The 14,102-nt window shown below is 40.3% G+C and overlaps 1 protein-coding gene across 4 annotated transcripts in view; it reads right to left on the reverse strand.

The window, feature by feature from the left end:
* The window catches only part of atp8a1 (ATPase phospholipid transporting 8A1), a 130,285-nt gene that overhangs the window by 44,097 nt on the left and 72,086 nt on the right, over nt 1–14,102 (reverse strand). For all 4 annotated transcript variants that reach the window (XM_034689800.1, XM_034689798.1, XM_034689799.1 and 1 more), the window contains 7 exons: nt 13,864–13,946; nt 11,643–11,692; nt 11,173–11,242; nt 10,301–10,385; nt 8,583–8,722; nt 4,795–4,933; nt 1,172–1,236 (listed from right to left, as the gene is read on the reverse strand). In XM_034689800.1, coding sequence (XP_034545691.1) covers nt 1,172–1,236; nt 4,795–4,933; nt 8,583–8,722; nt 10,301–10,385; nt 11,173–11,242; nt 11,643–11,692; nt 13,864–13,946 — 632 coding nt within the window. The remainder of the gene's footprint in view (nt 1–1,171; nt 1,237–4,794; nt 4,934–8,582; nt 8,723–10,300; nt 10,386–11,172; nt 11,243–11,642; nt 11,693–13,863; nt 13,947–14,102) is intronic.

Genomic DNA, 14,102 nt, shown 5'->3' on the forward strand with positions numbered 1-14,102 from the left:
TTTTGGAGCACAAGAGCTCGAAGAATTACCCGACCGGCTGCCGGGTCTTCTGTTCACTGTGCCTCCTCAGTCTTGGTGGAGAGGTTTGCGTTTTAACAAACTGCCTTATGTAAGCATCTGCTCAACCACAGGAGAATCAGAGTTGACATTTCAAAGCGCCGGCCGCTTCGCCTTTCGAATGCACCGACCCAAAATCTCCACCTCAGCTCCATTTATCACGCCTAACGACCGGCTGACAGAGTGAAGGCCGTCCGTCATCACCCTCAAACACCCCCACGCTGCTTTCCACTCCTTCCACCACTCCTTCTCAACATGCCTCCCGTACGTCTTTCACGACAAACTAAACCCTAGTTGAAATTCTCCTCCATCTGTGGCTCCTTCTGCTCTTGCTGGAAATGCAGGGACTTGCCCTTTTCAATCTCAGAAACAACAGACAAGAGTCTCCTGCCGGGGGTCAGCAGACCTCTCTGCTGGGTGTCTTAAAGATGTCAGAAGCAGGTTTGGGGTTTCTGGTGGGGGCTTGTGGAAGGCTTCCTGTGGCTTTATCACTTTTCGAGTCTTGGGATGTTTTTTTTTGTCTTGGTCGTGGATTGGGTGATGAGATCAGGGGATTATTATATTTCAGGATGTCCTCATGATGTAATACTTTATTTACCCTAAAGATCTGTAACACACATGTGGAAATGCTCTCAGATTTTTGTCTCTTAAACTTGGTCTGTGTGTTTAGAATGAAGTGTTCACAACTTACACATCAGTGTTCATCTCTGTGTTGAAGTCTGACCAACAAATAACCTTGATTCAGTGTAAATAATCACTGTATGTCATTTTCATGTGGGTTAAAAAACTGAAATGCGTACTGTGGAATTTTCATAGTCTTATATATACGTATGTATATGAGTTGCAGAGAGGTTATAAAGCGATGACATTTCTTCATCATATCTGATCATGTAGAGTAAACTTTGTTAGTTATAAGTGGATCATGACCTTGTATTGTTTAAGAATACAGAGACTTGCACAAGGCAGTTAAGCATTTACTTTGTTTTTATGCTGAAGGAGAAATTACACAAGGACTGCATTGAAGGTTTTACCCTGGGACAATAGTTGGCTTTAGGTTCTGTCTGCGCAAAGAATTCTGATGATGTTGAGGAAAGCAAAAAGGTTGAATACTCACATCCAGAGTGTCTTCATTGATCACGAGCATGCCCATGTTCTTGGTCAGCAGTTTGCAGGAATGTCCTGAAGTGAAAAAGAAAAACAGGAGATGAAACAACGTCTCCTCAAGAGCAAATGTGTCTGGCTTGAAAGGTAAACATAGGAGTGTGCAAAAATGTGTTCTACAAACTACAAAGTGTAGTTTACTTTAGTTTGAATAATTACATTTAATTTAACAACTTATCTGCACCTGGGACAGAACATGGTGCACACAGACTCAAACACACACTGATTCAATAAGCAAAAAAGGATGAAAGTATGTGGAAAATAATATCAAACAAATACGAGACACTACAGTAAGCAACACAAGATTCGAGGGGACACCAATTAAAGTGTTACAGCTCAGAGCCAGTGTCTCAGGACTTGACTAATGAGTTTGGTTTACAAGGGTTTGTCAGTTTCCTGTTTTAATAGGCAGTTACAACTCTGAGTTACCCAACATGGCCCTCTGGGGAGCGCTCCCTTCAGCTCTTGGCTGGGACAGATGCTCAGGGTCACCAGCGAGGTGGTGGAGGGAGCCTCCCGTTGGGGAAAAGAGAAATGTTTCGCAGACTGAAGCCGTCACTTTGAAAAGCCTGGCTGTATGAAAAGGCTGCATGCCATCTGTGGCATAACCACATGAATATTTGTGGGCTTCAACACTTTGCTTCTGTCTGGAAAGACATTTTAGTTTCTTTAAGGGGGTTACCACAAAGCCCGTGTTTTATGAATTCATGGGTGGCATTTTCTGTGAGTGAAACTGAGATAAGAATATGCACAAAACACACACGATCGCGCGGTGACTGTCAGACACAATGGTGCACACACAGGACACACACAGAGGGGGGCATGCATGAGGAAATGAAAGAGTCAAAACTAAACAGGGTCGAGGTCTGGGTCTGCCAGATTGTTTTCTTAAGTGCAAAGGTGCAAACGTCCAAAAATTTGCCAATGTGAAGAAAACGGCTCCCCTCGCTCAACACAACGTCTCTGCTCCCTTCCCCCCGCGTCGATTCCTGCCACAGCCCTTCCGCTTAATGTGTTTACCTTAAGCTCATTTGACTGCGGCCTAACTGCCCTTTTTTATTTCACCAGAGAAAGTTGAATTCATGGCCTTTCTCCATCTCAGGCGGAACTAAACACTGCTCCCACAGGACTTCAGGAATGTGTAACAGGGACACTCAAGTCACAGCGATCTCAAATATTGCACTGGGAGCAGCAATTATGGTAAAGATATGCTTCACTATAGAGGGCAGGAAGATAGGATACCACACACTGGGAGGTACAAAGAACTGGGACCTCAAATAAAAACTGGAGGAGTGCAAAGGAAGGTCGCATGGCCTTTCATGACACTTTGGCATTTTTTTAAGAGCTTCTCACCTCTGAAAACCTTTAATAACATCAGTGGTGTTTTTCCCAACAAGCCGAAGAGCAGCCACTTTCCTTTCATTGAATCCTGGCTCAGATTATGGCATTACATACCTTTAACTCCCTTCAACAAACAGCTCACAGCACTGGGAGCGTGTCCCAGAGCAAACATTGCTGTTTCCTCAGACGGCCAGACACATGGTGTCAGACTGCTTACTGTACATTATGTCATGAGGTTTACAGGCAACCTCAAAAAAAAATGACAGACTTTACAGTTTCACTTGCCTTCATCTGAAGTAGGCTCAGCTGCATCCAGGCCTAACGCTCTGTGCCAAGAGTGCGATATGGGTGGTTCAGGCCACCGAGAAACATAGAATCATCTAAATGTGACGGGCTAACTTCATCAGTCCTATGTAGCAACATGGTGCACCATTTACTCTGGCCATGGGGATCATCTTTCAGTGAGGAAAATAGTAAAAAAAAAAACAAAGTCAACACTGAGCGGAGATTATGCAGAGCGACTTCGTCAAAAGGCAGACATGTAAGAAATACTTTCAGTGAGCTTGTGTTTCTGCACGGCTCTCTCACATCTGGGCACAGCGGGCACAAAGAGCTGATTCAGTCAGGCTGCAGTGGTAGGTAGAACGGAGGTACTTTTCATATCTATTTTTCTGGACTCTAAAAAGCTGGCTGTGTTCAAAGATGATTAATATACTGTGCATATGAAAGCTGTAACAACAGGAACAATTAAAAAAACTGATGTGTTGGTCCAAACAGAGTTAAGACACTTTTCTGATAACATCTGCAAGGCTGCAACCTCCAGGGCAGTCAGATATGTGAGGGCTGCTTCCTTGTGTACATATGCATGTTATTTATTTCATGTCAGAGCAGGATACTCATACATCATCCAGCATTCTGCGACAGATGCTTTTGCTAGAAATGTGTGACAGGAAAGCATTCAGCCTGTCAGTAGTTTATCTTGCTGGGTGAAGAATGAGCACAGGACTGACTGGAGTACCTTTTAGAAGCTGAGGTGCTATTTATCACAACACGGATCAGGTTCTCAGGAGGTTTTCTGTTTGGTTAAGGGCTGAGTGCACAAACAGAGCTGTGTCATGATGCACAAATGTTAATGGGGGAATGTGGGTGTGCATTTTGTTTCATGAGGTTCAGTTTAGTGGTCTAGGGGAGAACTACTCAGTCTGGGAATTTCCCATCATGGCAGGGGAAGACATTTCACATGGCATGAGAAAAGGACTGCTGATTTAGCTTTGACATTTGCCAATAGAAAGGCTTCATAACAGCTGCTGGGTTTAGGGAGAAGTGGGCATTCAGGGGGCACTATGGGGCTAATGATGATGCAACTGACTTGTATTGTGAGAACTGTAGGATCCACTGTTTTAGGAGTATGACCAACACAAGATATATTCAGGATAATTTGGCCTTTTTGGCTCAAACTCTGAAATTATAGAAGTAAAGACCTTAATAGCAGGATTACCCTTTAAAGCTGCTGTGAGGAACTTTTGATTTATATCAATTTAGGCGCCCCATTGTGGACAAAGTGATACCTCTTATTTCTTATTCTGTACATGCAAAAGTAGTGTTTTCAACAAAAACCTCACCCTGCTGTCTTAAAGCAGCCAGATTTATCACTCAATGTGATTATTTGCCATGAAAACAGCCGAAAAAGGGTGTTTCTACAGCCAAATGTCAATCATGTGGTCTGACACCTACCCCCCCTGAGTGGTTTAAGGCATTAAAAATGACAACAGAGAAGGTATCAGTGTTGTTGTTTATGGTTTTGTTTGCTTTTGAAGGTCATAAAGAGGCATCAGTGTTGGTTTCAGTCTGTTTCTCAGCTGGTGGAAAACTCCTCATAGTGCCTTTAAATCCTGAAGATATTTCTATTCAAATCCACTGCATGATCTGATGGAGGTCCATCTGTTAGTCCTCAGAGTCCAGCTGCATCATTAGCACCAGTCTGTTATGTGACTACTGTTCCCTGCTCTTAGATTCTATCAGGCTTCCTCGCTCAGAGCATTTTCTTCCAAATGTAGGGGCAAGTGTGTGAAGCACAGAGTTACAGCAGAGAATTAAGATTGAATCATTCAGATCAGAAACACACTCCGCATCCAGGAGGATTAAAAGTTTGATTTTGATCCACTTGTTGCACCACAACATTTGAAGAATAGAGCTACATCCATCTAAAGCATGACTTTGATCCCTGAGTCTTACCAATATTAATAGCTGTTTCTTGTTTGTCGCCTGTCAGGATCCAGATCTTGATGTCAGCCTTCATCAGAGTCTCAATGGTCTCGGGCACCTTGTCCTGGAGCTTGTCCTCGATGGCTGTGGCTCCCAGCAGCTGCAGGTTCTATGTACAAAATGAGAAAAAAAAGAGGTCTATAAAAAAAGAGTCTGTGACTGCGATCACAACAGAGGAAGCCTTTAAAACCTCATGTGTCAGAGAAACATGTGCGCCGGGATTGTGTCACTCACTCAGTCGTGTTTTTACCCTCATCAGCTGCTATTGTTTATCACCAAGAAAAACCACCACAGGGTTAGGGGGTTTTGGGTATGTTACTCTGTCCCATATGTATGTGAACATGTCCGTATGTATGTGTGGGTTTGCAGACACGACCTCTCCCACACACACACCCACAAAACTCTATGTCTGTGTGTGTGTTTTCCCAGGAAGCTTGGTGGTTCCTTGGCTGGTTGGTTGTGGGCTCATATGGGGCCATAACTGGTCCACAGATTTGACGAGACCCAGGGGCAGAGGGGAGACAGGAGCCAGCAGCAGAGGGAAAGCAGGGGAAGCTCTTGAAGCCGTGACCCTGCTGCTGGAACATCTGTAGCTCTGTCCTCTAATCAGCTGGAACCACAAAGCAGAGAGAAGCTCTGCCCGGGGACGAACATGACTACTATATCTGATGAATCCTCATTCACCTGTTTGATGTGAATTGTTCCATTGTTGCTATGGAGGTTGTTTAAGGAACTCTTTGTGGATTATGAAGCAGGAACCACTCAGATCAGGGTTTCATCCCCTAAGCAAGGGAGGGTTCTGGAAACCAGCCTCTAGACACATTCTGGGAGCCTCTGCCTTATGTTATTGCTTTTACCAAAATTCAAAGGATGGTATTTGCAAGTCTTTGTTCATGTTGTATCTGCTGTGTGAGAGGGAGGCTGCCATATCTCTGAATTAACTAATCACAGAGCAGAGTCTGTTCTTTTTCCGTAATCTGTTCCTAATGTGAGAGTTCAAACAAAAGGCAAACTGAGGTTCTTGTGTAGGCGGCTACAGACCAGTGCTTTTTATTTGTTGTAACCCTCAAAGGTCTCCATAGACCAAAAAACCAAGCCTAAATCAAAAAGTTAGTTTGATGAGCAAAGTTTCCTTCAAATTGCAGTGTAATTTATATTTACACGTCCAAAAAGGTCTTACTGTGCTTGAACTTTGAGATATCCAAACCCTGAAGTTATTATTTGAGAAGTTATGTGAGTAACATATTAAACAACCAGCTATTTTGATGATAAATTTAGCATTTTAATACTTTTTCAAGCTATAACCTTAAAAGGGGGCTGCTACCAGCTTCTTAATTATACATTTGAGCTGCTTTACAGTTTGATGAACTCTTGAAATTGTAATTGTAAATATATTTGTTTACAACACATGAGTGAATCAACAAAAAGTAGTTTTAGCTTAATTAGAAAGTCACAATTACATACTTAAAAGTGAGGGTTCTGAAAATGTGTTGCCAGATATGTGAAGCATTAGGAATTTGTAGTAAATTGGTTGAAGACACCTGATTACTGAAAGCTCAAAATCAACGGTGTGAGTGTGATATTCTGATATGATATGATATCAGTAGCATCTATACGGTATAATGGTGTTTGACTTGTCCTATTAAAATGACAGACTGTTCCTTTACAGTACTTTTGTAGTCCCTACACCATTCAAAGCCCTTTACACTTAGTGACACATTCACCCCTCCACTCACACATTCAAACACTTATCCCCGAGGCAGCGATACAAAGTGCCAGTCACTAATCTCATTCACACACAGCTGGCTGTGCCACCAGGGGCAATATAGGGTTCAGTGTCTTGCCCAAGGACAGTTTGACATGTGGACTGTTGAGGCTAGGGATCAAATCACCAACCTTACTGGCAGATGACCAAATTTAGCACTGAGACACAGCTGTGCCTTTAGGAGGGAGATCATTCAATGTGTTGGGAATGTAATCAACTGGAGGAAAGGCTGTAGAAGAACAATAAATACCTATTCTGTATTATTTATGGACTGTTTATGGATCTTCATAACTTCTTTTCCTTTATCTTGTTTTCACGTATGGCAAGTTTGACTTTGGTTTCATTCACCATGTTTTTTATTAATTGATGAGTATTTTACTTTCATCTTGTTTTTATTTTACCTTAATGGCTTATTTCATCTTATTTAGCTTGTTTAACCCTTTTTGTACTCATCACTGTTGTCTCTTTGTTTATCATGTCTTGCACTGTTTCTTTGTTCATTTGTGTGTGGAAATGGAAGCTGATCTACGTACAGGCACAAAGACAGTACCTTTGAATCTTGTTTGTACCTGTTTGTACCTCAAATTTGGACTTTTCCAACTTTACATTATCCCACACAACAAGTAATCCTCAGATGACTGAATCCACATAGCGGTGGTCTGCCTTGTTCTTTTAAATTTCACTGCAACTCCATTGTGCCCCCATGTGGCATTTTTGTGTGCATTTCCAAGCACGGGTGGCCCCAAGGAGCAATGAACCCCAGGCCCTGGCAGCATCAGTGCCCCTCTCTGCCCATTAAGCAGAGCACATTACATTTTCCTCTCTGACAGCTTTTATGTTTATTTCATGATTGATTGCGTCCATTTGTTTTGGGCAGCCACCAGCAGCCGTGAAGAGCATGCCAAGTGGTTGATTTACGACTGTGGCTTCCTGTGTTTGATGAGTGCTTCCACATAGACCCACCTCACAGGAAACCAATTCTACCTGCTGCTGAAACCTTGAATCTCTCTCTCTTGCATAAACATACCATTTGGAGCTTTTTCACATTTCCAGGTGTGATTGCACTTTTACACATTAGTAATATAGGAAGACTTGAATTTGTGCCCATTTTTCTACAAAGAAGCCTATTAAAATTCTTTGTATAAAACTTTGTGTACCAAGTAGTTCTGCTATTCTAATACCTGAGCTAATTTTTCACACATGTAGAGGTTTTAAAGGCTGGTGGGTAAGACACTCGTTGGAACTGCTCCTATAGGCTGCATTGGCAGCAATGTGTTATGTGTGAACAACTGCACAGTTGTATGTGAAGCGCTTGTTTTCTGACAGGCTTACAAACTCAGGTGTTTAACATTAGGATCCTAAAATGGTAAATGGTAAATGGACTCACTCTTCTAGTCTTTCTGATCACTCAAAGCGCTTTTACACTTCTCGTCACATTCACCCATTCATACCCATTCACTCACTGATGGTAGAGGCTGCTACAATAAGGGACCATGAGTGTTAGATAATCTCATTCGTTCACATTCACACACCTCTGAACAACAGAGGGAAACATTTGGGGTTCAGTGTCTTGCTCAAGGACACTTCAGCATGTGACTGCCGGAACTGGGATCGAACCGCCAACCATACGATTGATAGACAACCGATTCTACCCACTGAGCCACAGAAGCCCCTAAAGAATGGATGACTTTTAAAAGAGAAAGATCCTTTTGTTTACCTGGAAAGGGAAGATCTTTGAAATCTTGCATTAGAGCAAGATGACGGTGGGGTTACAGTTGTTGAAGAGAGGAGGGTATTTTTTGCTGACTAAGGCGATCTACTGAACAAGCATCGACATATTAAAATATGGAACCCACTTTAATAAAATGTTATTTCCCTTAAGGTATAATAAAATGTCTGAAGGCAGGACTATCAGACACAGTTAATAAAACTTTGTCCTTCTGGCATAAGAGACTGCCACCACCTAACACATGTCTTTCTTCTCTTCACAAACCTTCTCTATCAGCTCGTAGCTCTCCTCCAGTTTCAGGGCTCTGTTCTGCAGGGAGGTGGAGGCTCTGTGGTGGATCTCCAGCCACTGCTGATAGGATGACTCACTGACATCTGCCACTGCGAAGCACAGCGTACGTAGTCCTGGAAGACAACAAAAAGCATTACATCACCTGGGTCTGCAATTATAATTCTTTCTATTTCAAAACCTTAATTAGGATAAAGATAGGGTTCTCCTGCGGAAGGTAGGACTGTCATTAAGTGTTACTGTGGGATACTGCAGAGGATCACTTTAATGTGCAGTTGAATCAAATCTGCAACATGAGAAATGAGGACTCAAATCATTTAAATGTTTTTTAATATTTCTTATAAAGTATACATCCTACCTTAAAAAACACAAGAGAAGAAGAAAGATAATAAACTAGTATGTGCTCTGCTCTGGTAGGATTTGCTTGAAGTTGTTTACTATTCCAAAGAGTGAATATATTGGATGTTTTAAGTGATGATTTCAATAGATATGGCATTTTAAGTTATTTTAAGGATACCTTATTCAAATCTGGACCTTGATGCCATGCCACATGATGTAAACCCTTTCTCTGAAATTTATTTATTTTTTTATTTTTTTCTAATTGATTGTCCTTCTCCCTGTCAGATAAACTTCTTTGCATGAAGTTAAGAGAAAAAAGCAGCAAGGCACTCTGCTTTAGATGTATGGAAGCATATATGTAACAAAATTAAAATGAAAAAGCAAATTTGAAAATTAAATCGCATTAACAGTGTTGCTTTTTCATTTTATTTTTGAGTAATACATTCATATTCAGTCTGAAAATTAAAAAACATTTCTGTGAATGCATTTAAATTTTCGAATTTTCTTTTTAAATTTGAATTAAGATGCTAATTTAGGAGGGGCATTTTTTTTAATTAAAAAGCAAATGTAATTTTCTTTTTCATTGTAATTGTGTAACATAATTAGCATTGTTGAAGATGAAAATTAAAATGCTAATATGATGATTGAATGTTAATTCTATTTATGAGTCAAATAATGTGCACATATTTAGAAAATTAAGAAGCATTTCTGTTAATGCAATCTAATTTTCAATTTTGCTTTTTCATTTAAGTTTTGTTACATATATGCTTCCATATAGATGTCTTCAATTCCAAGCAGATGGAATAAGAATTCTTGACTGATAAGCCCAGGTTTAAATAGTATGCAAATGATGCCCATGCACTGTATCAGTTAAACCAGGCTTTAGATTCTCTGTTCAGTGAAGTCACACAAAAGACAGATGAAATATGTACATATCAGAAGTTAATTCTTGACAGAAGGGAACGTGTATTTTAATCAGGCCTCTTTTAGTTGCAGAGACTTAAGATCTTTACAATCTGTCCTGAATTCTATTTTTAGCCCACATCCAATATTCCCAATGACATCATTCTGCTGCTGTCTCACAAGGGGGCAGTATGAATACAGAACAAAAGAGAGAGTGCGATGCAGTTCCCTTCTGCTCCACATTGCCTTACATTAACACTGCTTTAACACACACATACTGGGGTTTACTGTTTGTCAAATAATGTGAAGTCTGAAGGAAAGGTAGGCTTCTTATGCTGCTGCAGCTGAAGCAGTGATCATCTTGACATAGAAACCAGGAGGCACACAAATGTGAAGCATCCTTAAAGATGTTTTTACTTTTAACAGACAGGGGGCGATGTTTGACCACTCACCCTCGGTTGCAAACTGTTCCAGGTGCTTCAGTGTAATCTCTTTGTACCTCGAGCTGTCTGCCAGGCGGTCATAGATTACTGTGTCCTGAAGGGGAAAGGAACACATGTTGGTTACTGACACCCGCAGAGGAAAGAGAAAGGAACCACCTGGACCTGGTCTACAGGGTCAATGTGTATTCTCAGGTTTGAACCCACCCTTATTGTTCCTCTCTGTGTCTTTTCATAATGGTATAATCATTTGCTCGTCAATCTATCAATCAAATTTAACCCACGAGGGGCAACTGGTTGAGCTGGTACTGAGTCAGGAGGCACATGAGCTCCTTATACGCATTTACAGGGACAAAACAATCACACACATCGTATATCTAGAACATACAATAGATGATGTACTGGGTGAGTGTTTGAATGAGGTGTGAACACAACTCTTACTCATGTAAGAGTTAAGTTAAGCAATAACCTGCTTTGTGTTTTCTTTACATTTGCTCTATTTTTAGAGATATTAATCAAAAACAATACAACAGTAACAGTAATCATCCTTAATCTTTAAGAATGTATCAAAATGTTGTTGGTTTTTTGCTGTAATTTAATGTACAATATTGTATTTGTTCGCTTGAGCTCTCATGCCTATGCAACCATGTAAAGTCACCAGTAGAAGGAAGCCTACATGTTTGTAAAAGCTTTATCGTGCTTTTGTGATATATGGTGATTTTGCTAGATGCTTCTGCTCATTGAAAACATTTCCTGACAAGCTCAAGAGGCAACAAAGGTGTGTGTGTGTGTGTGTGTGTGTGTGTGCGTGTCAGAGTGAGTGTGGGGGGAAGATGGTGCTGATGGGCTGTCATGTGTTGCCATGGAGAGAGACAGACACTCACAGCTCCTTTGCAGTAGAGGCGGATCTTCCCAGATGGGGTGCGCATGATGACTGACATCCTCTTCCTTGTGCTGCGAGAGAAAAAAAAGCAAAAGAGAGAGAGAGGGGGGGGGGGGAGGGGGAGAGGGGGGAAAGAGAAAGAAGGTGGGACAAGCAGAGAAAGAAAGGGAGAGACTTCACATCAGAAGGTGTCAAAGCCACTGCAGCAAATTATCAAGCACTGTTTGAGCGAGCAGATGTCTGCTGAAATTAGAAACTCACATGATGTAAGGTAAGAAGATATCACACCGTGGTCACACAGTTAATTAGTACAAATAATGAGGGCAAGAAGACAATCATGAAGTCTGATATCACACAAGCCTTTTAATGTTCACAAAGAAAAAACATTTAAATACACACCAACACTCTGATGATGATAGTCCACATTAAATAAAGAACAGTATAAATATTGTATCTAAAGACGGTATTTACCTTGTAAACTCCAGAACATGCAGCAGCTCGTACTTCTCCTCTGTACCAAGCTAAATATAAACAGACAGACAAGTTAATACAATCTGACAGAGCACATCTCCACCCCTGTCTTCTTCTGAGACAACTTATCTTTAGTAGCACAAGCCAACCCCACCACCCTGCACAAATCAGACTTAATTGCACTTTAAATCTGTTTATCAGTTGCTTGTGCTGAGCTGATGGAGGGAGAATAACAAGGTAAAATTCAATTAACTTCCTTAATTGTAGAGACCGCAAGGTACAAGACGGAGTGATTAAACAGATGCTGAGAGCTTAAGAGGGCCTAATAAAGGTTAGGAAATTGGACAAATGTCTCGAAGACAAGATGTTCTCAGCAGAAGGCAAAAATTATAAATGGTTCTGGCCTTTCCTCCCTCAACCTATTGGAGTGCAATCATCAGGTTAGCCAATTACAGGAACATCAGGATGGCTGACCTGAGCTTTGAAAGAGGGCACACACTACGTCAGCTCAAGGATAAAATCACTGCAAGTGTGATGCTCATCATTTTTGTTATACTGTGGCTCATGAAAACAAAAGAGTCTAATTTCCAATTTTCAAAGTTTGAGACTGAAGTTTGTTTTAGAAACTGTTAGAAAATGTAAATGGTCTAGGTGGTGAAATGCAAGTATTTACAGTCTTGCTAAAAGACAAACGATCTCCGTACTATAAAGATTAACATAGAGCCAACAGTCAATTAGCTCAGTTTAGCAGGAAGCCTGCAAAAAGCAGTGTTACAAAATCTACCAGCACCTCCAAAGCATAAAAATCAACAGTATTTCTCTAGTTTGTTGAATGCACAAAGAAGTGAACATGACTTCCTTTTTTAAAAGAGTTACATTCCAGAGTATGTCCTGTTCATATCCAAAATAATGTTGATGGTTTAACTGGGTGTCTGGCAAAGCTCCACATTGAACATTTGAATTTTGTCACCTGTAGACAGAGCCAGAAAAGCCTGTATACCCCTGTTCCAGTCTTTATGTGAAGCTATACTAACGGGCTGCTGGCTGGCTTAGCTAGCATAGATCTTTTACAGTCTTGACAATGTCATTAATTTTATCATCCTGCTCTCCAAGCAAGTGTACTTCCCTTTAACAAACAACCATATAAAAGGTCAGACTTCTTCCACAGTGGGTGATGAGGAACAGCCTGTTGTTGCACATGGGATATCACCCAGCACACATTTACATCTCTAATGTGAACACTTATTTCAAGGTACTTTTACCTTGAAATAAGCAAACAAATCTGCCAATAGAACAAGTGAACATTTGCTTAGTAAGATTTCTTAAAATAAGATGTAATATTTAGAAAACTGTGATCTTAAAATTAGCAGGGAAAACTTATTTTAAACAATATATTACCAGTATTTTAATGCTTAGTGTCTCAGAATAAGCCAGGAATGCTAACAATTCATATTTTTTTACTCAAAAAAATCTGTCATGTTGTTTTTTAGGATAAGCCAACTATGCTCAAAAAAGTAGGTATTTCATTGTGTGTATGTTGTTTGAGGATGTATATTTTGATCTGATTTAGAAGAAACAGTGCCTGAAAACTGTAACCCACCCTTAAAACAACAACTTTTCTTTCTTTCTTTCTTTTATCAATGGAGCTGTTTTCTGATAGATTCTCCAATAAAATGTATTTACTTAAATCAATTTAAGGGTTTGTCTTAAATCAAGATAATCCATCCTCTACAAATAAGATCTCAGCTTGAAAAAATATATGAAATGTAAAATAAACCTTGTTTCTTGTAAATTACAACTCAAAAAAGCTAATTTCAAGATTGTATGACTTAAGATATTTAAGATGCATTGTCTTAAAACAAGTCCCTCTATCTTGCTCAAGTGTTACTTGTTAAGTACATTTATCTTAAATCAAGTGGGATAAGACATTTGACTAAAATGAGACAATTTCACTTGGTAAGACTTTGAGTTTTTGCAGTGTGCTATTTGTTATGTCATTAATGGCTGATTAATTCCCTAAATGTGTCGTAATTCTTTACGTGGATTTAGCTAATGTATCTGTATCATCTATCATCAGAGTTTGAGCACAGTCTTCAAGTCTGTCAGGCTTTTCTCTTGTTTGAGGTCACACCTACCTGTCAAGTTACTCATATTAAATATTAAGTGGATCCATCCATCACTACCAAAGCTTCATGCCTTCCATTAAACTTTTTCGACTTACCATTTCCATAATGACGCTGTCCGGGGTTCTACCAGAAAACACAAAGCCCAGGTTTCTTGCTGCTCTCACCAGAGCTCCTTCATCTAAGAAGCAAACACAAACACAATGTTACAGATGAAATACAAAGGAACAAACACAAACTTGCACGCTGTCAACATAACCTGACATATATGGAATGAGAAACATTGCTATATTTTCTTTATAAAACTAGTTCATGCTGACACACTTTCACTATAAAA

The sequence above is a fragment of the Notolabrus celidotus genome, chromosome 8 (genome assembly GCF_009762535.1).
Source record: "Notolabrus celidotus isolate fNotCel1 chromosome 8, fNotCel1.pri, whole genome shotgun sequence".
Lineage (NCBI taxonomy): Eukaryota > Metazoa > Chordata > Actinopteri > Labriformes > Labridae > Notolabrus > Notolabrus celidotus.